Here is a 26,717-nt window from a genome sequence, read left to right as displayed (position 1 = left end):
AAAAATAATTGTTTAAAAAACCCCACTCAGCTGGTGTGAGGGAGGGGAGAAGTCCGGGTTCTTTTAGAAAATCAAGTTGCAATCAAGGAAGAAGGCCTGGCTACAAGCTAGAAGCCTCTTTGGCTGGGATGTGAATTGCACTTTAGCAGTCCTGGTTCTGATGTCAGCGGGCATTTGTGCAAGTAAAAATGCTGAGGTTATTAGTTAGACAGCACATTGGTTGGAGAGCTGAGAGTGTGCCTGTCTTTCCTTCAGCCTTCCTGCTGCCTTGCTCTTGCTTCATTCCAACACACTGAAGGTTTGCTTTTTTTCTTTCTTTTTTGCTTCTGTAGCTGCCTATCCTCACCCCTGGGTTTAAGAGGAGCAGTCACACACACTCCCTGACAGCACACTTAAGAATCTTGGGTAGCTACATATTCATGGTAACTCCTTGGGGAAAGGTGGTGCTGTGCTGGGCAGGGGCACACTTTACCTCTAGAGATGGGCACAAACCACAAAAAAACCTGAACCATGAGGTCCGTGGGTTTTCACGAACCAGGAACCACAAAGTGGTACGAACTGGGGCAAATTTACGAACCAGTTTGTGGTTTGTGGGGTTTAAATGCCCCTTTCCGGCCACTTAGCAGCAGCAAGGAAAGGGGCATTTGACAGTTTAAAGGGCCCTTTCCTGCCTTACAAGGGGCAAGTCCCTTTAAACTATCAGCTGGCAGGTGGGTGGAATCCGCCCACTGCCTGCCAGCTGATAGTTTAAAGGGACCTGCTGCTTTTAAGTGGTAGGGCCCTTTAAACAGCCCAAACCCCACCCCCAGCCCCACACTTACCTTGCTCAGCTGCCCTGCGGGCCCGTGGCATCCTCCCCCTTCTCCCGTGAGGGGCGAGAAGGCTGTTTTTGACCTCTTCCACTGCAGTGTGGGCCCGCAGAGCAACGGAGGAGGCTGAAAACAGCCTTCCCGCCTCTCCAATGGCTGCCGCAGTGGCCATTAGAGGGGCGGGAAGGCCGTTTTCAGCTTCCGCTGCCACTGCTCAGGCCCGCAGGAGGCCAAAAATGGCCTTCCTGCCCCTCAAATGGCCACTGCCTCCTCTTGCAACACACCTCACAAAGATTTAATGATCTTAAACTAAAGGCAATGGATAATGGAATCAAGGAAAGAAGAAAATCAAGGCCATGATGAGAAGGATAGTGGTACAACAAAGGCATAGAGAAAGTAAGTTAGAATTATTGCGCAGGCTCTGATCTCTGCCACTTCACTATCAGGTCTCAATCTACTGGTTTTTGAACCTGTATCTCAACATTGGTGGTACAATGTGCCTGAAGGCCTTGGCCTGTACTGTGCTGGCCAAACCTGCTCTTTCCCCCACGTTGTGAGGTAGGTTTTCCCTCCAAAACTGACAAAGTTGTTTACTGGGGCTGAGAAGCCTTTGGTAGCTTGTATTTGGATGCAACTTGGAGTTCCTGTTGTCTCATGCTTTCAGTATGTATATAGAGTTGGATTATTACCCAGCCCAAGTTTAAGTAGAGGAAAAGCAGAGACCCACACTTCCCTTAAAATGAAATAGCACTAGAGGCTAAGTAAGGTTCAAAAGGATAACAGACTTATTCAACAGACAGGGTTGGTATATAAATAGGCAGGCAAAGGAAAGCTGAAGAAAATTCTGTTTGTTGATCAGAATACTTCACTCTCATGAGGCACAATAGTCTTCTTCAAGCTTAGTTTCAAATATTTATACTACTTAGATGTGAGAGGTTGGTGTTTTCAGACTTAAGTTTCTTATAGCAAAGTTCCTTTGTTGAATTAACTTCATAGCTTAGGTATACAGACTTTTACACAGCACACTTGTCAGTCCCTGACAGTTAGGTCCCTCAAGTTTTCTACAGTTAACACACAGGTGTTCCAGTTCAAGCAACTTTATTAGAGATCCATACAGTTCAAGGTGTTCACACTTGGCAGAAGTGGCTATTCAAAACAGGGCACTACTAATTATAGGGAAACTTCCTGCCCTTTGGGTCCGTTGACATTCTGATACGAAAACCCCAAAGAGTTACATGGGAATTTAATAGTTTAGGCTAGACATAGTACAGAATGAAATCATTCCAGTCTCTGAGAAAAGATACATTGCTCGCTGCCCACAGCTTGCATCCAAGGACACTTACTGTAAAGTGAAAGTAAATAACTTCAGTAGATAACAGACAACCCCCACTAGCAGAGTACAGTTTATGTTAGCAATTTACACACTCTCGGATGAACGATACAGAATACAACTGTAGCAAACATTTATGATCAGCACAAAATGCAAAACACAATGGCAGGTATGCAGGCATACATGTAACACTTTTCCTTTTACTGCAGGTCCAGGGTACTCCTCAGAGTCCAAACCCTCTTTCCAGACACTGGGCAGGAATTATTCTTCCACTAAAGACACAATCCTGTTCTTTTGGCTGAAGGGGAGTCTCTTTTTACTATCCACTTCCTCTGCCAACCACACAATCCCAGTTCTATCCGATCTCAGTAAAATTAGTGCTGCTTTCTCACTTTAGTTCTTCAACTAAAAGGTTTTTTTTAATCAACCATAAGCAAACTTCAAGTTAGTTCTAAACAAGGATGTTTTGATTCTCTGCAGCATACAAGAGAAGGAAGGTAGGGAAGGGAGCATGACAGTCAGAGGACTTCTTGGCTTGTTCTCATCATGAACAAACCATGGCTTGTTTGCGACGTCTGAATGCAGCCATTGACTTTGCTTCTACCACCAGGGTTTGGGCTCTTCTTTAGACACAGAAATTGTGGACACTTACCTTTCACTGGTTTGAAGTTATATTTAACAGATGTTGTTTTCCCTTGTAAAATGCTACCACAGCAAACAGCTGCCTTCACTGTGGGGTTACCTTACCGTTTAATTTCATGGTACACATTGTCCTAAGTCAATGTACAAATCAGTGATTGTAATACATTTACTACAGATATAATCCTCTCTACCATCAATGGCTCTCGGGCAAGCTACATTTGAAGATGAAAAACTAACACTTTGCCTACATGAACTGAGTATGAAGATGCAGAAGATATTGTACCGTGAAATGTTCCTGTGACTTGTAGTTTTCATCCAGATAAACCCGGGCTCTGTTGTATTCTTTCATTGCATCACTTGATAGCAATTCTCTGAAAGATACAAAGGGATGCACAGTAAGTATCTTTTTCCTGCCATTAAATATGCAAGTGCATATTTATTAATACACGAAAACTTCAAAATCATTCTAACTCTGCACTGCATTTCAGAAGAAAAAAAACATTTAACCGAAGCAAGTTGTCTCCCCCCCACCCATTCCATAATTTAATAAAGCAACAAAAAGGCATCAACTAGTTCTCTGTTAAAGTCACTAGAGGGCACTCCTTCACTACTTTACACACAAAAGGCGCTACAAATTCTTTTACATGAGCTTATGTGGTGAAAATGTGAGTATAAATGACCCTGTATGAATAAGAGGGGGAGAAATACATCAAATAATTCAAGCAATGGCTTATTGACTACACAAACAAAAGGTCTGCAAAACCCAATTTTCTCTGATCACAAAGTTAAATATTTTTCACTGCTGTTCAACAACAAGGAATTAACAGGGTGAAGATCCACTCATGTTCAAGAATATGTATAATACAGAGAAGTCAGCATGAGCAAGATATGTGAGTGCCAGCAGCAGTGACATATTAAACTTCCTATTCAGCAGAAACATCCAAGTTATCAACACCAGAAGTATGGCGCCAAGGGAGATAGTGCTATGGGGACAGAGGTTTGGCTCACACTAAGACTGCCAACTCTGAATTGGGAAATTCCTGGAGCCTGAGGAGGATAGAGTTTAAACAGGGAGCTAAACAGGGGTGTGATGCTATCCCCAAAGCTGCCATTTCGTTCAGGAGAACTTATCCCCAGAGTCTGGAGATCAGTAGTAATTCAGGAAAACTCAAGGCCCCACCTGGAGGATGGTAACCCTACTTCAAATACTCTCCTCCATCAAAAACAGAGCAATCAGTATGAACTGCACCCCTCACACATACACTCTCTCACACACACACATATGCACAATATTGAAGACACACTACAAATGTTACCCAATCACAGAAAAATAACATTCTTATGAAATGTTCTTTCCCCAGGTTCTTTAGGTAATTTATGCTGCATGAGATTCAACGTTTCCTTTCAAAGCTTCTCAACTGTGCCACTGGGTGATGTCACACCGGACAGGTGCGGGTTCCAATCTTAATCTAGTGTCAAATTCACAGGATGGCTCTCAACAAATATTTTCAGTGTTGCCCAAATTATCCATTTGAATAAGAACATAGGTTTGGATTCAAACGTAGTTTTTCCCCTCAGAGAAGCCACTTCTGTTCACAAAACAGTTTTCCCGCCCTGCCCCCAAGGCAGCCCAATGAACTCCCTAAAATTAAATGCTGTTCCTGTTCTTAGGGGACCATTAGGAACAGCATGGAGGAGAAGTTGGGGGATCTGAAATGACAGGGGAATTGATGAATTTGAAATACTATACTTATAAGAAATGGAAGTTGTATTGATGTTGCAGTAGAAATTATCAACCTGCCGTACATTGACTACTACCTTACAGAATTCTTCAGGACTACCTGATTGATTAGTATTGCTGGGTTAGATATCTTTACTGGACTGGCTAACCTTGGGATTATGCTCTTATTTTGTAATCCTAAACAGATTTATCTCCTTCTAAATCTTATTTCAACAGACTTAGAAGGGCAATGGAGATGGGACAAGTTGGGTTATACAGAGGGAATATCAATGAGCAAGGTAAGTTAAAAATATGGCAAGCATAAACCAGATAAAAATTCTAACTAAAGGACTCAATGTCTTAACAGAAATACAAGGCAACAAAGAAGTTACACATATACATATGTGTATGTATGTGTATGTATACATTCTGCTAAGTGCTAAATAAGTGTATACATTCTGCTAAGTGCTAAATAATAGCATAAATTATTCTTCTGCCATAGAAACAGAGGTAGAAATCGAACAATAACCAAATGCTTACAAATCAGCATTTTGTTAACATGTTGGTTTTAATTTCTGCCTAATTCTAAGCATGTATTATAGAGACAGGGAGGTTTGCACCATCTGATCTTTCTTCCTTAGGCTCAAGATGCAGTGATAGAAGAAAATGACATATTCTGTTGAGTAATGCTTTAAACTGAAACCGTTTTTCCCCTCTGTTGTATCAACATGTGACTTGGGGGAAGGAGACAAGAAACAATTCTCCTGGGTTAACTCCTCCCCTGCCCTCACCTACTATTATTGTTGCATCAGGTCCACAATACTAGGAGCACATAATTTACAAGAAAGTTTAAGATATAAAAGAGGAACTTCTGAATATTACAGAACTTGACAAACCTGAAACTTTCCTTCAATAAACCCTTCTCTGGTTGTTGTGGGTTTTCTGGGCTGTATTGCCGTGGTCTTGGCATTGTAGTTCCTGACGTTTCGCCAGCAGCTGTGGCTGGCATCTTCAGAGGTGTAGCACCAAAAGACAGAGATCTCTCAGTGTCACAGTGTGGAAAAGATGTTGGCAGGTCATTTATATCTACTCAGGAGGGGTGGGGTTGAGCTGAGTCATCCTGTAAGAGTTTCCCAGGGTGTGGAATGCTAATGGAGGGAGGCTTCACTGTATCCTGAGGAGGTTCTTTTGCATATGGATTGGTGCTTGATGTGCTAATCTTCTCTGCAGGGCTATTGTCGGGTATAGAGTGTTTTGTTAACCTGGTGTTTTTCAGAACTGGAAACCATGCTCTGTTCATTCTTAAGGTTTCTTCTTTCCTGTTGAAGTTTTGCTTATGCTTGTGAATTTCAATGGCTTCCCTGTGCAGTCTGACAAAGTAGTTGGAAGTGTTGTCCAGTATTTTGGTGTCCTGGAATAAGATACTGTGCCCTGTTTGAGTTAGGCTATGTTCAGCCACTGCTGATTTTTCAGGTTGTCCAAGTCTGCAGTGTCTTTCATGTTCTTTTATTCTTGTCTGGATGCTACGCTTTGTGGTCCCGATGTAAACTTGTCCACAGCTGCAGGGTATACAGTATACTCCTGCAGAGGTGAGGGGGTCTCTAGAGTCTTTTGGTGCTACACCTCTGAAGATGCCAGCCACAGCTGCTGGCGAAACGTCAGGAACTACAATGCCAAGACCACGGCAATACAGCCCGGAAAACCCACAACAACCATCGTTCTCCGGCCGTGAAAGCCTTCGACAATACATCAAACCCTTCTCTCTCCATTAATAGCAGCACCATCTATAATACCATAGACTGTAAGAGACAGGAAATGCTCTGAAATATCCTTATCTCGTCATCTAAAAGTCAGAAGTGTTTGTATTGAGGTTGATAATCGGGGCTTCTATTTTCTCTTCCTCCACATGAAAACTAACAGCACAATCCTATGCAGTGCAATCATACTCCAGTCTATGTCTACTACACAGTAAACTACTTTGTCTTTTATAAATTCCAAGACAGAAAAGCAGACAGTGAAAAACAAACATAAAACTCTAAGACATATTCAAGATCTGTACATCAAAGCTTGACACTTATGTATATAACAAACCTGAACATTCTACAACTCTTGGCCAATATGTGTCACTCTTAACAAATGAGGAAAGATGCATTTGAAGTGGCTTGTCTGTAGTTTTTTTTTTAAGTGTAAACAGCTATATTGGCCCACGCAAAATCCAGAACAAGAAAATCCACATAATACAAGGTTTTGTTTCTTGTTTGTAGTCAGCCATATTGGAAGCAGAATTAAAACACTATTAAAAATAAATACATAAATAAAAGCCAAAAAGCCCAACATTTGATATGCTTTATCAATGACATGAATGGCAGCAACAGTAATTGAAGAGATAAAATAGCTAATATTTCTTTTTAGAAGGTATTTTTGTACTTCTATAAAAAAACCATAAATCACTTTTTTACATTCACTTTCCTCATTACTTACTTAACAAACTTGTCCACATGTGACATGGAGGCTTCATAGTTTTTCCCACCAAACTCTTGACAGTGTAGTGCCATGAAGTGTGGCTTGTGTGTATGTACAACCTGGAAAATAAAGTAAAGTATTAGCAAAGTTCTGAAAATAACATGCAAATGAAGCAAGAGCACTAAAAATTAATTTTCTCCAAATAAAGAGTCAAAAGGACAAAATTTCCAGTCATACAGTTATTCCTATAAGTAAGTTCAATGTTTAAAGACTTCAAATACATAATGTGAGAATGCATTATGTATCAAACAAACAAGCCTGGCCTTTTGGGGCACTGTGATATGACTTGCTTTTCAGGTTACATTTTCTGACACAAATATAGTCTCAATGTGGGGAAAAGTGATCTATGAAGGAGCTATCGTTCCAACATGGGAAATCAAGCTGCATGTATTTATACCTTTTGTTAGAAGTGTGCACAAAAAAATAAAATCCAGGTAATCCGGATCCAGATTTTAGAAATAAAAAAATCTGATATCCCTGGAACCTAGGTCAGATTCTCTGACCAAATTAGAGAATCCTGGATTTAACCAGCCATTATTCACTAAGGGGGAACTGTCAGAGAGGATGAGGGCATTTTTTAAGGAAACTCGAACACATTTTCAGGGAGCCTACTCCTGACTGTCCACTGTCCTGACCCCCCCCCCCAAATTTCAGGAGGATTGGACCCCAAGGTCCAATTCTACGGAACCCTGAAAAACCTGTCCCCAGTCACTCTCCATTGTTTCCTATGGAGGAAACATTTCCAAAGCTTTTTAACTCCTCCTTTTGCTTGAGGTTCTCTGGTTCAACATTAACTCCCTTCAACATTAATTAACAAAGCCCAATAGAACCATATTGCAGAAAGGAAACCAATGTCAAACCTGAGAATTCCAATGTTGAATCAGAGAATCCCAAAACTGAACCAGAGAAACCAGCATCTTAAAAGGCTCTTTTGGAGCTCAGGTGTGGAAGTGGGGCAGAATGGGATGGGAATCCACTCTGTCTGCTGCCCTCTCCCCCCACCTCCCACCACCACCACTGCAGGAGAGTGGTGTGAAACTTGGCTCCATTCACATGACTCCATTTATGCCACGGCCTTCTCACTCCAAGCTGCTTGGCTCTGCTGGGCTGCCTGCAGTGGCTCCCTATGGTCAGACAATTTGGCCCAGCAGAGTCTGGCTGCCCAGATCAGATCCAGGGTTCATCCTGGGGAACTGGAGTAGCCAGATTATGCTAGATCGGCATAAATCCAGCTTTTTTGCTAGTTCCCAACCTGGATCACACACCACTACATTTTGTATGATACAGTCACAGGACTGATCTTCATAAGCAGAGAACAAAAGGGATGAATTGACTCTGAGTTATATGGCAATCCATTGTTCAATATGTTCATGAGGGCAAAAAGATGGGGTGTAAATTTTGGAAAATTACTAAATAAATGTTTGTATTTTTAATGCCACCAAGACCATGAATTAAGCCTTAGTGGAAAAGCTTGTCAAAGTAGCTGGCAGAACAGTCTTTCCTTGCCTTCTCTGAGCAGCCTGTTGCTTGTCCCAAAAATATGACATGAGGATCAGAGAACCCTTCGGAACAAAATACACCACATACAGAGGGCTGCACTGAGGAGTGGGAAATTTGGTAAAATGGCTGGATGTAAGTCTTCCTCAGAAGAAACAGTTTGATTCAATTTCCCCCTCTTCACTGCAGCCCCACCCCCCACCCCCTGTGGCACATTTTGTCCACGAGGGTCACCTGATTCCCTAAGAAGGTTTTCAGAACAAGCAGCAGGCTGCTGAAGGAAAGAGGGAAATGAAGAAAGATCTTTTCTGCCAACTTCTCCTGTGAGCATTTCTGTGGAATGCTAGTACACACTACAACCTTTCCTCCATAATATGTAACAGAGAATGCAGAATTTCAAAAGCTGTGATCAACACACTGCAAACTAGAGAGATATCACTCACATACGCATGCCAATCTAAGAAAGAAATGAGACAGACAGAAGATTAAATGACTTTTGTGCCAATATAGCTTTTGGAATTGACAATACATTGGGTAACAAGAGCGCAGGGAGCACTGTTTTATGATGGTTAAGAGCGAGCAATGAAGCTGCTTCCTATGGGATGCCTTAGATGAGAACAGGTGCCACAAGCAGGTGAGGTAAAAGGCATACCAGGCAGCAGCAAGAGGGTCAGCAATATTGCCTGGCCTATTTCTTGGCTCAGCAGGTCAGAGATAAAGCTACACCTTGGGACAGGGCCCTGGATATGCCTTGTAATATTCTCTTCAGCAGCACAATCTCATATTTAGGCACATATGACGAGACTGGCTACCAGTGAGATAGAGGGCATTTTATGCTACCAGATTTTTTAACTCCACTTCATTCAGGTTTCGGGAACTGTCACACATGAAACTGGCCCTACGTGAGGACCATAACGAGGAAATTTTTCTGTCTGCAAATTTAAGGTATGATATAAGAGGCTGGTGAGTGGCTGAGAGAGCAATCCTCAGGAAGTTTATTCAAAAGTCCCATTCTAGTCAATGAGGCTTACTTCTTGGAGAACATTTTTAGAATTCCAGCCTACCTGTGCTCACCAGACATACAGAACAAAGGCAAAGCAGGCAAAACAGCTGAGGACTTCTCCACCTTCTTTACTGCTTTCTAAAGGTTCTAAAGAATAGCAAAGCAACTGGTATTTGCCCATATGGAAGTATCTGTAGAAATGAACAAATTGTCCATTTGTTCTAGGAACCAGATGGGGTCCTTCCCATTATGACAGCCAACTGAGAGAAGGTGCCAAAACATGTACCAAAACTGGCACAAAAATTAAAGCTTTAAGAAATTGGAGGATGGGGGAAGTTGTGTTTGCTTTTTACCTTCTGGTTGCAAGATCTTGAGCTACCCTTTCATTTGTTCAAGCTGTCTTTAACATAAAAATTACTTGAAATGTATTTCTCTAATGTATGTAAGAAGGGAGACTTAAGCACATATATAGAATATTACATTTTATCATCCATTTATTTTAGTATATTTATAAGACACTTTTTAGCATCATGTGCACCAAAGCATCTTACCAAAAAATGGCAAGAATAAAATCATGGCTAACACAATAACTATAAGTTACTAAATATTAAAATACACTATTGGCCTACAGAAACCAAAAAGAAACTCATCAAAATATCTCTTCCACATAAAAAGATCAACCACAGTCACCTAGCAATTCTCAATTAGAGATAGGCACAAACCGGGAAAATTCTGAACCATGTGATTTGTGGTTCGTCACATTTCACGAACCACGAACTTTCACGAACTTACCCCAGTTCGTTCGGTTCGTGAAAACGTCACTTCCGGGCCAGCAGAAGTCTGCAGCGAGCCCATCCCCCTATTGCCTAGGAAACTGACCGGTGTCAGGCTGTCTGCAGTGACGAACCAAAACAACTGGGCTAAAATTCATTGCGGTTTGTGAGAACTGAGCTCCCACAAACCGGCCTGGTTCATAACGAACTTTGGTTCGTATTTCAGTTCATGCTCACCTCTGTTCTTGATTCATCTTTGCCAAATGCTTGCAGAAAAAGTAGGGTTTTGACCTCAAACATTATAAGAAAAGGGGCTAAGTATTCCTCAGAGGGAAAGGACATTCTATATTCCTAGTGTCACCTCTGAGAAGGTTCTGTCAGGAATAGCTCCACTAAGCTTAATTTGTGCTTGAGAAGCTGGTTCTTAAGGTCTCCTGTGCGCAAACTATTTATGATTTTAAAGGTCAAACCCAGCTCCTGTACTTGAATCCAGAAATGAACTGGTAGCAGTTGGAACAAAATTGGTTGCAGTTGTTCTAATGCAGTTGGAGCCAAATTTACCTCACTGGGTCACTCAAGACAGTAACTGAGCAGTCACATCTTGAACACACTGAAAAATCTGAGAACATTTCAAAAGCAGCTCCATGTACAGCACATTATTATTATCTAATTTGGAGGTCACCAGGGCATGTATAACTGTGGCCAAGTCAGGGCCAAACTACAAATGACGAATGACACTTGAACGGCAAGTGTGTTCCTCCCTGTTCACTTGCCCTCCACTCAATCCACTTGCTGTTCAAGTGTCATTTGTCACTTGTAGCTTGGCCCTCAGACTTCTCTAGGAAGTATCCAGGAAGTACCAGCATAAGCCAGTAACTGCATTCCTGGCTACAAGGAATGAAGGCTGCAAACCTGGATCAAGGAACAGAATCAAAAAAGAAAACTAGGAAGAGTACAACAGCCAAAACTGGTGGAATTTCACACTCCATGACAGCACTTCGATCTTGTCTGGATTAAGCTTCAGTTAGTTCATCTTCATCCAGCCCACCTCTCCCTTGAAATACTGATATAGCAACTCTATCACCTCCACGTAATTATATTTGTGTTATTCTAAGGTTCCTCTATGACTGTAAGCTTTAAAAGATAAAGCATGTGAAATATCAGTATGATGCCCTGTTCTAAAGCATCTTAGTCCAATGGAATTTGCTTCCAGGAAAACAGTCCCAGGATTGGGGTGTAAAAGAAGTATATTTTGCAATGCAAGATCATCTGGATAAGAATTCAAATGCTACGAACACCATTAATACAGAGATAATGCATAATATTTTTTGCACAGCTTTGCAACAGCTACATCCTTAGCCTTGGAGAAATATTCATAGCTTTCCCAGTGGGTGGTTTGGCCACAAACGTCACCGACTATTCCTCTGCACATCTGGTTACAATACAGTTACAATACAGGATTATAATTCACTAGAAATGGATAAAGTTTCCACACAAGCCACATTAAAAGAAAAGAAAAACACATCGCAGTTATATATTTCTAGTATATGACAAAACACAACATACAAAAATGACAGAGGTCCCTCTTCTTAACATTAGGTTCAGTGCTTCCAGAATATCTTAACATGTGCCGCAATGAATATGTACTATTTCACACATCAATCTCCTTCCTTTCTAGAAATAAATGGCACACCCTGAATGGCCTTCAATATATGTTTTAAACACGTGTAATATTTTAGAAATAAAAGTGCACACAGTAAGCAAGGAAACCTAAGCCCCAACCACAAATGCCCACTGACTTCACCACTGCTTAGTGGGGTACACCTGATGAGCACTATTCCTGGCAATTATGTTACACATTATAATTAAATACAGAAAGTTGAAGATTTAGCTCTTTAAAAAGACTAGCAACATGAGCTCAGTGTCATAGTTGTTTAAATTTAGGATGTTCCCACAAGTGTTTCTGCATTTTCCTCTAATTATTTATACTAGTGTTAGAAAAGCACATTTCTGGCTGGTAGAAGAAAGCCTCATTCTGCCTATCCAAGGCCAATTCAAATTCAGGAACCGAGAACCCCTCCATTCCATCTAGAGTTGCCATATACCCACTGATGGTGAGAGACGTCTCACCCCCAGATCCTGTGGCCCACTGGCATTCCAGAAGCTGGCAGGAGAAAAAAATGATTTTAAAATGGCATCAACTGACAGTATTATATCACTTACATGAAAAAGTTGGGAGTGATTTCACACCTCTAAGAACTGACAGAAACTCTGAGGTTTCTGGAGATTCCTAGAGGGGTGTGACATTTTACATCCCAGCTTTCCTAGAAGTGACATCATGCTGTCACCCAATGGTGCCCCCAAATCCCCATGCCCCTCAGACTCCTGCTGGTTGCCAGTGACTCCCTAACACTGTATGCGCGGCTGGCATGCTGATCCTATGGTGAGGTTAATTTTATGTTCTAAGATCTAAAGGAGGGATGTCAATACAACCCATTTGTAAACTTTTCTAGTAATCAGATGGGTTACTGATTGTCTAGTAAACAGGATTTAAATTTCAGCTGCTGGGCAAGTACTATGATTTTGATGATTTTGATACCCATGTGAGTAAGTCAGTCAGGGAGGCTCAAATATTATTATCAATCTATCTATCCAATTCTCACTGTGGCCAGATCTGTAGATGCTTAAATATGGACATAGAAGCCATGAACAGATAAAACAGAAATCTGAGAAAATCTGAGAAAAGTCCCTGGTTGGTAGAAGAAACAAATGCCCTCTGTGGAAACTGCTAGGCTACCACAACAATATGCCAGTCTTGGTTTCTATCAATAAATGGCTGAGGGGAGGGGACAGGACGCTTTTGAGAGCTGTTTTGGCCTTTGAGGGAGAACTCATTGGGGCCAGACCCACCAGCAACCACCAGACAACTTGCTACCATCCAACTTGCATGACTCACCTAAGCCTAGCTGCTTGCTACTGTTCAACAGCAGCTATCCCAAAAAAAACCAGTGTGGTGTAGTGGTTAGTTTGACACTAGGATCTGGGAGACCCAGGTTCAAATCCCAAGTTTGTTATGGAAGCTTGCTGGGTCACCTTGGACCCGGCTTACCTACCTCACAGGATTGTTGTGAGGATAAAATGGAAGAAAATGATGTAATCTGCTTTGGGTTCACAATTTGAAGAAAGATGAGTTATAAATATAGTAAATAATAATAACAACATTCCATTTATATACCACCTTTCAGGACAACTTAATATCCACTCAGAGCATTATCCTCACAACTATCGCCCTGTGAGGTGGGTGGGGCTGAGGGGGCTCTAAGAGAGCTGTGACTGACCCAAGATCACCCAGCTGGCTTCATGCAGAGTAATGGGGAATCAAACCTGGTTCTCCAAATTAGAGTCCTGCCACTCTTAACCACTACACCAAACAAAAGACAGGTTAGACACAAGGTACGTTTGTTGGAGGATGGGAAGGACAGAAGGGAGCAGAGAAAGGTAAGAATGTCATGGTTGCCAGGAAGAAGGAAATAGGAAATAGTGGGGGGAGGAGATACAGGGGAAAGTGAGGTACCCCTGCAAGTCCTTGTGGGTTCCCTACTGTACAACTGGGGGGGAGGGCAGCCATCACTGTGCAACTGGGCCACAGTATCCCTGGTAGAGGCTGCCAGGGAATGAGGGAAAGCTGAAGATAAAGGTAGGTTGGCTGGTAGTTGGGAAGGAGAAAAGGAAACAGGAAAAAGGGAGAAGTTATAGAGGCTTTCAGGGAAGGGGAAAGAAGAAACAGAGAGGGAGGAGGAAATGAGATGCCCCTATCAAATCTTTGTGGATCTCCAGCTTGTTAATATGTTATGCTAGTAATTCTGTGGGGAAGACCCAAGTAACTGAGCCCTGTCCATATTATAGGTCAGCCATTTGCAGTACAATCTGCAGCAGAGTCTATTGGCTTAGAAATGTGACTCTAGGACTATATTGTCAAACATTCTTCTAACTAAATAGGAACTCATCATGGTTTTTCCACACAGTCCCACACAGCTAAAACAAGAAGAAAAGAGACTCTTTTAATGGCCACAAATGCTCTTAAATGTGCCTTTTATTTTTGGCAACTTAATCCTGAAATTTCCATGATCTGGACAGCACAGCACGTTGGGTTGGCCTTTGTTAGAAATTTAATGGGAGACCTCCAAAGAACATCAGGATTGCAGAGGAAGGCAATGATAAATTACCTGTTAGTCTCTTGCCTTGAAACCCCTAACAGGGGTCGCCACAAGTAAGCTATGACTTGATGGCACTTTGGGGCACCAATTTTGAAACTATCAAAGAATAAGTCTTTGGTTTTCCTGCAACTACTCCCCCAGCCCAAATATCTTTGCTCCTCCTCAATGAAACTTAAAATGTTGCTCCCAAGTCAACAGCCCTTGCCTCAGTTCATCACAAGACACTTATAAACTGGCTCTTTTAAGTCTCACACTTCCTAAAAAAATCACACATACATCTGGAGCCAGTGTGGTGCAAAGGTTAGAGTGACAGACCAGGATCTAGGAGACCCAGGTTCGAATCCCCACTCTGCTATGGAAGCTTGGCAGTCACATACTCTCAGCCTAACCTATCTCATACAGTTGTTGTAAGGATTAAATGGAGAAAAGAAGAACAAAGCACACCACTGTAGGTCTCCACGGGGAAGAATGTGCGGTATAAATGAAATAAATAATAAGCATTCTGATGTCTATTACAAAAATAGAACAAAATACAGGGGTGTTCAAGAGTATTTAAAAAAACCTTGCTGGATCACTACCCTGTTTCCAACAGAGGCCAGCCAGATGTTTCCAGGAAGTCCACAAGCTGCATACAAAAACAGCAGTCTCCCCACCTCCCCATTATTTGTCAACTCACTTCCAGAGGCATCCTGTCTCTAAACAATGAGGCTATCCCATGATTTGATAAAATGCAAAGCTACAAATCTGAAGTGTCATTTCTAAAAATACCTTGAATTTTAAAAAAATATTGAACTCATTGTTAAACTGGACAGAAGTAATATTACTTTGACATTTCTCAACATTACAGTAGAAAGATAGGCTTTCCATTAACTTTCCATGGAAACTCTGAAAAAAAAACAGTGAAAAAAGCCTCAATAGTCATTCAATCAGTGTAATAAATAAAACATATTTAATATAATGAAGAAATAATAGTACCTATTAACAATTAATGAATGTGAACATTTACATTAATGATTTGAGTCATCTAACTGGTTCAACTGTATCCATGTTTGCCACTTAAAATTTCAATAAGGGCAAGAGAGACTTTCTGGATATATTTAGATTTACGTGCGTTTTAAAAGTATTTGTTGTGGTTACTTTTTTGTACTTAATAAATACCATAGCAATGATGTCCATTAGGGCAGTCACTTCACTCTTTAATCAAATGGATTTGTGCTTTTGGCATGCATACTTAGTGCACAAGCCTCTCAAATACTTATAGCAGTCTGTGGCTCAGTTCAGGCATAACATACAGCCATGTTTAATGAACCTATGGTTAACCTATGGTTAGTACGGGCCACTCTATTAATTCAGTTTCCCTGCTTTGACTGAGCAGCCCCAAGTTGCGTGTTAATATTTGTGGTTTTGAAAGTCTGTTATCCCACCCTGATATGCAGATATAATTTTGCCTGTCACTTGACTTTGCAGTTTGACACCAGCTCCCCTGCTCAGTTATTAGCATTTCAAAAGAAAAAAAGCAAGCTTTGCCCATCCTCACTCAGTACATTGGTGGCTTGGACGAGATCTGACCTAATGACTTCCAAGATCACAGCTGTGACAGACAGGAGTATCTCCAGCTCCACTTCTCCTGGCAGACAGCCAATAGGAGTGGGCAGAATGTTGGGTCAATGAGAGTTAGTGTCCCTTGGAGGGAAAAAGAGGTTCTTGGGAGCTGCTAAGAGAGAAGGGTTTTTACTATGCTGAGTGAAGGTAGCAGAGAGGGAGAACTGATAACAAACCTGTTCTGATACTTTGAAACATTCTCCGTTTAACTCCATACCCACACACCTAGTTTAAATGATGGTAGTGTATACATAGGGAAAGTAACCTCCAAGTTCCCTTTTCCCCAACAGCCCTAGGCTGTAGCTGGGTGAAGGGAGGTACATATAGGGAACCAGGTGCCTGTCTGGTGGAGCCAGACAGGCACCTGGAGGGGGGGGGCTGTAATGGGGGGGATCTATGAGGATTTGGGTCAGAGCTCTCTGCCTGCTATAGTGGCGTGTGGTAGACTCCCAGCCTTTACTTGCCTGAATGGCAAGCCATGTGTGAGGGGTCTCATTGTCCCCATAACAGCATATTTTCTCAGACATCTTACAACAGTTGCATATTCATGGTCCCCTGTAAATGTCAATCCTCTTTCACTGAAGGCCGTCATACAATGTTGCTTTAAGAGAGTAATTTTTTTCAAATGACATTCCTAGTTTTAAAGATGCATGAGGACAGCTTGCATATGAATTCAGAGAACCATACTTCCCACATTTATATTAAGTGCTTCTCTGCACCCTACCACCAAGAGTGAATATCTCCAACTTTGTTCAGACAATTTGTTCTCCCTCTTCACATAGACTTGGCATCTCTCCCTTGTTCTTGATTCTTTCACTCATATAAGCCATGAAGTGGTCTCTAAATCTTGTGTCTTACACATTTTAAGGGATACTGTAATCAGCTTAATACCACCAAGAAAGCACAAGCAATTATGTTTTTGCTGGGGTGGGGGGAGGTAATCAGATAGATAAAGCATGTCTAACAGCAGAAAACTGACTTAGTGCTTCCTTAAAACACAATCATTGCTGCAGTTATTAGTTGACAGGATACTAATTAATTTTGCAAACTGACAACGGTGGTGAACCAATAAAAATGAAAGTCTAAATAAAACAGAATATACTTCTGTGGAATGAACTACTTTTAAGCATTGTAATCCTTAGTTTGCTGTCACTTTACTAAATTTTAATTGAAGTTAATCACAGTGAAAATTGAAAACTGGGAAGTCTTTTTTTAATAATTACTATCTATTGTTACATGGATAAAAATAAATAACCATGATTAGCAGCAACATTTGGAAGATATTTTTTTCTTAAAAACATGGAATTTAGTATAATATTAAAAAATGAAGAAAGGAGATCAAAGTAAAGAAGGAGAAAGTTATTAGCGGTATCATGATGTGCTCAAAATCAGAATTCCCACATTTGCAAGCTATTGATGAATAAGGAGGGAGGGGGCAAAGCTGTTCAAGGAGAGAGCAGCTTCGAGCACTCAGTTAGTTTGCACTATGTTCTGCTCCACCATATGAAAGACCAAAATATTCCCTCAGTAAATATCAATGCACTTTGATTTGACATGCATTTTCTTTCTGTTAAAATGGCAACTGTATTGTAACAGGTAGGGTTAAGGCTCCAATGCCAGCACATTAGCAGAGGAAAACAAATGTCACTCACATGGTTCACTCTCCTGCAATATCTGCTTTGTATGTAAGATCTTTCCTGCTACTTGACTGAGACACAACTATAGTCTAGATTGTACTGATCTGTGTTTGCCTCATAGCATACGAGGTCAGTACCATTGGTAACTGGTGGACTTAGAAGTACATGTAGTAGAGGCCCAGATGCCTTACATGAACAAAACTTTTTGGTGGGCCCTGTCTTCTGACTCACCAGACCCTACTTCAGTGCACAGTCCACTAGGCCCTGTTTATGGTACAGGTTTAGTTGGGGAAGTACTACTTCCTGGAGGCACCAGGTACTATTTGGAGGGTTCCAACTTGCTCTCAAATCCAAATCAGGTGTCCAGTTCAGACAACTGCCCTCTGAAATGAATGCTGTCCCATGGTCTCAGTTCAATTTATCTTCCTTAAGGCCCAGGGAGTGTGGCATTACCTTATTGATGCCCGCTTGCATGCAAAGTGGGCACACGCTCCTAGTGTAGTACAATGATGTCACTTCCGGGAGTGAAGTCATCGCACCAGAAGCATGCCTGGGAGGCCTGTTCCCCTGCCCTTGCCTTTCCCACCTTTGCCTTTCCCCCCACCAGTCAAGTGAGTGGTGGCAGGGGGAAGAAAGTGATAGCAAAGGAGTGCCGCCTTCGCCAGGGAACCTGGCAGCCCTAATACCATGCCAACATAAAGCCTCAGTACTATAATAGTACATCAAATCAGCAGGAAAAGAACTCCTGTCAGATTACTCAACTGGATCAGTCAAATTGATGATATGAATGCAAAAGATACACAAGAAAATGTTATTGATTTTAAAAAGAACCCCATATTTCCTTAGCAAGACCACTGCAGATAAGAGGCAAGAAAACTAGGCCACTGTTCCACATTCCAAGAAGCAAACTCCAGCAGTAATACTGCTTAGTTACACTGTCATTGTCCTTTCTGAAAGAAGGATATGTATGCACACAGCTTCTGGCAGATATTTACACTACTGGTTGTTGTCCTGAATTAATATCCAAGCAATTAATTACTTTACTTCATGACTACTTTATGCTGGAGAAATGGGGGGGGGGGGCTGGCCTACATTTTTTTTACTGGCTCAAATAGTAAGCAAAAGGTGATTAAGGACTAAGGACTAGGGTTGCCAAGTCCCCTTCCCTGCTGGCAGAAGTGGGGGGACCCGGCGCTCACCTTCATGCCGTCCTGGGTGTCCTTCTCACTTCTGGGAAAGGTGCAGGGATGGGTTTCCCAGGCGCACTCCCAGGGCAGCGTGATGATGCTCTGGGAAGTGACGCCATTGCTCAAGCACAGGGGCATGAATGCACATTGCAGTGGGCCAATTTGGGAATTAGTTCACTGTAAAGTGCAGGAGGGCTCTTGGGGCAGTGTGATGACATCACTCCCGGGAAGTTACATCACGGTGCCACCCTGGGAGCATGCCCAGGAGCCTTGTTCCTCTGTCTTTCCTCCCCACTGCCAGGTAAGTGGTGGTGGGGGACAAAGGGTGGAAGCAGGGGATCCCCCACTCCCACCGGACCCTTATTAAGGACACTTGTCTTACATACAGAAACCCCATCTTTTTTCCCAGCCAAACAGTTGACCAGCAGGAAGGAGGAAAGGAAGAAACTGTATCCTCTCTTATACACCCCAAGAGAGAAGGAACAGGAATACCCTTTCTTTGAAAGCACAGAATAGCATGAAATCAAAGCAGCCGAATGCAGAGGAATCCTCTCTCTCTCCCCTCTTCCTCTTGTCCATATTTGGGAGGAAGGAGCAAAATGAACTATCTGTTCCTATACATGGACTGGCCCTCACTAGACTGGAGCAAATGGGTCAACATGTTCAGAAGTCAGTGCAAGTAATTCACGTGAAGGGTGGGGGGGTTAGAAATTGGCTTGCAGAGATACCCGTTTTCTAAGACTCTTCTTCAACAGCAACTTTGTCTTTAAAAGCCCATGTTTTAAGAAGTCCTCCAGAGCTATTTCTGAAGAAATAGCTTATTAGGCCACACTTATACTACTGACTGTTAGAAATAGCATGCAATGTCATTCTGACTTGTATTGTAGAAGCTGAAGCCAGCAAGAAAACAGGGCTCTGTGGCCAACATACATATTTTCTTTCTACACTACACACACAGGATACCACAAGTTTCCATGATGTCACACATAAGGCTTGGCTGTAGTCCCAAGTAAGATAAAACCTGAGCTCTCCCACCCTCCCCCTCCACACCCCGCCCATTATACAACAATAGGAACCTTAAGCCCGTGCTTTCCACTGGAACTGAAGTAATACCATCACACATATCTTTAGCATGAGAAGAATATACAAACTGGATCAGCTAAACTCAAAGAATATAAAGGTTGCATCACACTAATTTAAAACATTGCAAAACTGATCAGCTTCCATACCACGTAAGTGATGTGTTCCATTCCAGCAAAGTGTCTACTTTAATTCTTGGATAAGTTGTATTTATCAAATTTGCAAGATAACCTCTAATAATTTAATGGAAAATAATTTTATTTCATTGTAAAATTGTATCTTAAATTTCCAGTCTTTATGAACTGGATTTTATTTATTTGTAAGTAAGTTTGATGTTTGAAAAGGGAACAGCATAGTATAAATATTTCTAAGGAAGGAAGGTAGGTTCATTAGATCAATATGCTTTAAAGAAGTTCCTTCCTGTAAACTTTATGTATTTAGGTATTTACGCCCTGTTTTTCTCCTTGAGGTAATTAGGCTGAAAAAGAGTGACTGGCCCGAGATCACCCAGTGAGTTTTCATGGCAGAGTGAGGATTCAGACCTCGGTCTCCCAGGTCCTAGTCCAACACTAACTATGAGGCAGATCTCATCATGCGGGGAGTCGGGTGCTGCAGGGCCCATCGCACTGCCATTTTGCAAAAATGTACGTCAGCGTTCTTAATAAGCCGTTTTATTTTTACCACCCATTTCTATGTTTTCGTTTTTAACTGAGAGAGAGGGAAACAAAAGGCACTGCAGGAAAAGTGACACCACCTGAAATTAAAAATCTAATCCAACTACACTGTGCGTGCAGTTTAAAGAGCCTGCCCGAAGACGAAACAATTCCACTTCGCTTTTACAACATTTGGGACTGAATCCACTTCAAAACGGGGCAATGTCTTTGTGTGAAAGTGCCTGACAACTATGCTATGTTTAAACTGAAGCTACTGCTTCTTCTCCGGGCGGCTACTGAAGCAATTGATACAAAAGCTGCCTGTGGAGAATGTTGACTGCTTGGAGGCATGAACCCGCTTCCTTTCTCTCAGAACAATTTTGCACAAGGATTCAGATGCAGTGTAACTGAAGTGACATTCTGGTTCCTTAATTAATGGAGCCATACTCAAGACAAGAGCATTATGAAGAACCCTTAAGATATAAGGCCAAACTAGTACATGGTCAAGAGGTTGAGGATGAACATGCTTTCCAAAGAGCATCTTATCTGGACAGAAAGACAGAAATGATGATCTTTGGAAAGACTGAAACCCTGGAGAGCATAACACTTCCAAATTCTGATGAAGCAAAATTGTCTTTAGAATGATCTGCTAAAAGTTTGGAATTTATTTATTTATTTATTGTCTGCTTTTCTCAGTGAGACTCAAGGCGGATTTCACAGTATGAGATTAGTACAATCAGTACATTTCAATACAGTATCAAGGACACTTCCATAAACAATGCCTTAGGGTAAATAGATACAAGTTTTAAAAGACATAGCGTTAGCAAGAGTCCAATACAAAGTAGAAGAAAATACTGAAACAGAACATAATCACTTCTAGGATTGACATTAGACAACTTAAAGCACAAGAACTAAAATCAATATACAAACAATAAAACAAATTAACAAAGTGCAGTGGTGGGGAGACCCTCCCCCACCCCAAAGGTGGGAGGCCAACATGGCACCGCCCCCTTCAATCACCGAACGCCTGGCAGAACAGCTCTGTCTTACAGGCCCGGCGGAACGATAATATGTCCCGCTGGGCCCGGGTTTCCATTGACAGAGCATTCCACCAGGCTGGGGCCAGGACTGAAAAGGCCCTGGCCCTGGTTGAAGCGAGGCGGGCTTCCTTAGGGCCGGGGACCACAAGTAAATATTTATTCGCTGATCGAAGCGATCTCTGGGGAACATACAGGGAGAGGCGGTCCTGAAGATATGCCGGTCCCAACCCGCTCAGGGCTTTAAAGGTAAGAACCAACACTTTGAACCTGATTCAGAATTCAACCGGAAGCCAGTGCAGCTGGCGCAGGACAGGTGTGATGTGTGACTGGTAAGGTATACCAGTCAGGACCCGCGCCGCCGCATTATGGACCAGTTGTAGTTTCCGGATCAGGCCCAGGGGTAGCCCAGCGTAGAGTGAGTGAGCTACAACCCTGTTCCTGTGGGTGAAGGGGAGACTCCTCTCTACCCACTTCCTTGGCCCACTATAACGCCCAGATCTCTTAAGTCTATGCAAGAGTTAGTGCTGGTTTTCCCCCCTTTCGTCCAAGGACTAAAAGTGCTTCATAAACATTACTTCCTCACACAGAGGACACCCTGGCTGACCCTCTCTGGTCAGAAGCCAGAATCTAACTCCCCCGCTCACTCGTCAGTTTCCTCCAACTGTCAACCCCTCAACATTCTATCACCAACTGCCATTTCAGGCTAGCCCCAAAGGGAGGGACGGAAACCTGTCAATCATCCCCTCTTCACTCTCTAGCAATCTCAGTAGGGGTGTGCACTCCAAAAATATTCGGGTTTCCTGCTTCGAGTTTACCCAAAGCAGGAAAAACATTTATAAATACCCAAAACCCAAAGCGGCAACACTTTCCTGACACTTGCAAGCAACAGTGCCCTTTAAACATACCAAACCCCACAACCTCCACCCCCAGCCCCTCCACTTACCTTGGCTCTGCTGCTGCAGTGGTAGAGGCCGTGGCCCAGCAGCAGTGGCTCTGGCCTTCTCCGCCACCCTGCAGGCCCGCACGGCAACACAGGAGGCCAAAAAGGCCCTTCTTGCCCCTCAAATGGCCACAGCAACAGCCATTTGAGGGGCAGGAAGGGCCTCTTCCACCTCATTTGCTGATGGCTGCAGGGAGGGGGGAGAGCTTAAAGGGTAGAAGGCTCTACGCGCCGTTTGCAAATGGCACAGAGAGCCTTCTACTCTTTAAGCTCTCCCCCTTTCCAGCCGACTGGAGGGAGGGGGGAAGAGCTTAAAGGGTAGAAGACTTCATGCGGCGTTCGCAAATGGCACAGAGAGCCTTCTACCCTTTAAGCTCTCCCTCTTTCCACCGGGCTGGAGGGAGCTTAAAGGGTAGAAGGCTCCGCACGCCATTCGCAAATGGCGCGGGAGCCTTCTGCTCTTTAAATTCTCCCCCTTTCAAGCTGGCTGGAAGGAGGGAGGGAGAGCTTAAAAGGTAGAAGGCTCCCCGCGCCATTTGCAAACAGTGCAGGGAGTGTTTTTCCCTTTAAACTCCAGCATGCCCAGAAGGCCCTTTAAACTTCATCTGCTTCGGGAAGATTTGATTAGGCTGTTCCGAATTGGGGCAAGCATTTGGAAAACCCAAATCTTTACAGATCAGGTCTGATTAGGGCATTTTTTCCTAATCAGAAACCCAAAGTGCACACCCCTAAATCTCAGCATTAGAAGCTGAGTCCATCACAGCCACCTATTTGGATTCCGCTGACTGGCCCACACTGATCCATACCGTACTAACCTCAAGGCTGGGCTAATGTAACACACATTATGTGAGGCTGCCCTTGAACACAATCTGGGAAACACAGCTGGCAAAGAATGTGGCAGCTCATTTACTAGGAGCCAGCCAGAATATGCATATTATGTTGATTTGTTTAACTGATCTTGTGTTTTAGAGCGTGGCATTTATTGGTTTTTTATTGTCTATGCAATGTTGTGTTTTTAAACAATTTTGTAAACTATCTTGAGTTACCTCTGGTGAAAGGTAGGTTAAGTACACTTTAAATAAAAGAAAATATATCTGGTTATATTTAATTAGGAACCAGTAATATCCATACCTTCCTGAAATTGCAGCCTTTTTATTGAATCAACATTTTATGACTTCTTTTTTGGAAAACCCTAGTTTCTATTTTAAGGATCAGACCTAATCCTGATCCACATTCTATAATGCTGCTGGGGAAAACATGAGGATATAGGATATACTTTTATAGTCTTAAACAAGACCATGTTTTCACTGAATAGTAAATATATCTGGAATAGAGCAGAAGTTCATACTATGGGCAATTCTCCCTTAATTTACAAATTTATAAGGATTTTTACAAAGCGCAAGCATGAGGGCAGACAATAGTATGAAAACACATACATAATAACAGTCAGTAAAATAGGGGGAAGTATAGATTCTTATTCCATCCAGAAAACCAGGCCAAATAAAATCAACAGGCCATAGCATATGTTATTCCACAGTATACCTTACATCCTACAAAAGATTAGTGCTCAAGGAGGAAATAACAGGCCATTTCCATTATATGTGCATCTATAGTAGGCTCTGACTCCCAGAAACCACTGCAAATCTGCAATCTACCTCCTCTTTCTGCCCCCTGGGTGGCAAAAGCCTCTTTAAGATATCCTGCTTAACAACCATCCCCACCTGCATCTTCCTGTATCCTCCGTTTCTCTCTCTTGTTCAGTGCTTCCTTCCTAGGCTTTTCCTTTCATCTTGCTGATAGGTCATTGTTACTTAGCTTCTGGCTAAGCATGACTGCTCTACTAGTTTCCTCTCCTCTTGACATTGTCACATCTGTGGACAATGGGCATACTTGCATACTCTACAAATCATTTTAGTACTTAAACTATTCCTGGGAGCAGAACAAGACCATCTCAACCAAACCAAACCAGCAATAAATTTCTCCTGCAGAAAAAAAAAAGAAATGCTAATGAAAATACAAAATGATATCGGGAAGTCGATTATCATGTTCACATCAACTTACTTCCACCAATGTGTTATCGCGAGCCATTTGGGCGACAGCCAGTTCACTTTAGTTGAAATCTTCAAACCACTTCACTTTAAAGCCATTTCACAAATGTCTCTGCAACTGGAACACTATTTTTTAAAATTAGCCTGCATGTCAACAGATCTTGATGCGGGTCATTTGTGACACATTCGCATCCTGAAAGGGGAATTATAAAATTACTACAAATTTTTTTCCCCTACCTGGTCGTCCACAGATAACTCTTAATTATTGTGAGAAGGGGAGGCAGAAGGTGCCAGGAAGGATCAATCCGTGGCATCTCCAGTTAAGAAAACATCTGCTAGTAAGTAACTTCTGGGTAAAACTTCCACCTGAGATCCTGGAGGGCAGCTGCCAGTCAAAATAGACAATACTGACAATGATAGACAAATGGTCTGACTCAGTATAAAACGGCTTCATGTGTTCAGTTGTCACAGGTGATTAGGGAAGTGGCTATTTTCTTGTATGAGAGCTATCCATCTGCACAAGTGACAAACATGCAACCATGCGCTATGCAGTCTCCCACATGCAAGCACACAATATGCAAGAGCAGGCTGAAAAGTCTTTGGAGGGTCTAATTAGATTAACTCTTCTGCCTTCTGTCTGCCAGAGACATGCCACTATTAGGAAGATAGTCGATATGAAAGAACTAACTACTTTTCAAGCACGCCACCAGGACAGCTACACCTGAAGGGAATCAGCAGGCATTTAATCTTTTCAAATCATACCATTAGCACTTTAAATGAGAAACAATATAGTGTAGTGATTACAGTGTTGGACTAGAACCTGAAGAACGAAGTTGGCCACTAAGGATATTGGGATGTAGGGGACAGAGTTCAGAAAGCAGAAATTCCCAAGAAAAATCATACATTAGAGATATGTCATTCTGGGACACCATGAGCATGTAGGTGGTTGTTCATGGCAACTATGCATGGGATAATATTGGTGCAATCCTAAATAGAGTTGACTTTAATGGACTTAGAAGGGTGCAATTCTGCTTAGAATTCAAGGCCAGCCCATCTACAAGGTGACCTTAGGCAATCATCTAGGGCAGCAGTGCTGGACCGTTGCCAATTAACAACAACAACATTCGATTTTGGCCCCCTCCTTCCATCTTTACCTGTCTCCCCTTGCATCCAAGTCTGATGAAGCAAGTGGCAGACTGGGAGGTCCCCCCGCCCCCAGTCCCAGAGAGCACCTGTGGGGAGTTTGTTCTTTTCTTCCCTCCCTCCTCCCCTTGGATGGCAGCGTAAGGGTGGGGCCAGGCCTCACTCAGCCTTCTTTCTCTTTCCCTTGCCACCCCACAGCCACATGAGAAAGCAACAATAGCAGAGACCAACTACCTGCCATGCGGCATGAAGGTAGAGTGTTGCTTTGCAGTCTTGCCAGTGGCTGCTCTCTGTGTTGGAGGGGGGAGGAGAATGAGAGGAAAGTGAGTGGGGGGGGGACCAAGCGAAGCAGTGATCGTTGCTGAGGGCCCCCCAAATTCCTGTCTTTTTACATGGTATTCACAGATTTCCCTCAGGTCAGACTCCAACTCTCCCTTTCTCTTACTGTACCGTCCTCACATGTAATAACTATCCAACCTTGAAATGCTACGGGAGAAAAGCAGAGAAACCAAAACAGAAAATACCACAGAAACATATACACAAGACTAAAACCAGCATGAAAACGAAAGGAACAATGCTAGCAGAAGGGAAGACCGGCAGAAAACCGTTTTGAAAACTGGAACAAGGAAATAGTGCCCTCCGTTCTTATTTTTGGGAGATTGCATGATGATTATTAAACACATCAAGTCAAAAATTATGAAAAGTTCAAACTTGAAGCCTTTGTTGGCGAAACTGTGTTCAATGTGCTATTTTAAAAGACTGTTTAAAAAATAAGTTATTAATTTTCACACACACCTTCCAAAAAAAATGAACAAATCACATATGTTATCTCATAAAAACATTAGCTGACTGCTCTGGAAAATACTTAGATCA

General features: G+C 42.4%; 1 protein-coding gene across 1 annotated transcript in view; it reads right to left on the bottom strand.

Moving 5' to 3' along the window:
* The window catches only part of INPP5A (inositol polyphosphate-5-phosphatase A), a 358,040-nt gene that overhangs the window by 253,330 nt on the left and 77,993 nt on the right, over window positions 1-26,717 (bottom strand). Inside the window, exons 3-4 of the mRNA XM_054983325.1 lie at window positions 6,983-7,083; window positions 3,065-3,152 (exon numbers count right to left, since the gene is read on the bottom strand). Of these exons, the coding sequence (XP_054839300.1) occupies window positions 3,065-3,152; window positions 6,983-7,083 (189 nt within the window). The remainder of the gene's footprint in view (window positions 1-3,064; window positions 3,153-6,982; window positions 7,084-26,717) is intronic.

This window comes from Eublepharis macularius, chromosome 6 (genome assembly GCF_028583425.1).
Source record: "Eublepharis macularius isolate TG4126 chromosome 6, MPM_Emac_v1.0, whole genome shotgun sequence".
Taxonomy (NCBI): Eukaryota; Metazoa; Chordata; class Lepidosauria; order Squamata; family Eublepharidae; genus Eublepharis; species Eublepharis macularius.
The sequence above is the reverse complement of the archived record's forward strand: the minus strand, read 5'-3'. Positions and strand labels throughout refer to the sequence as shown.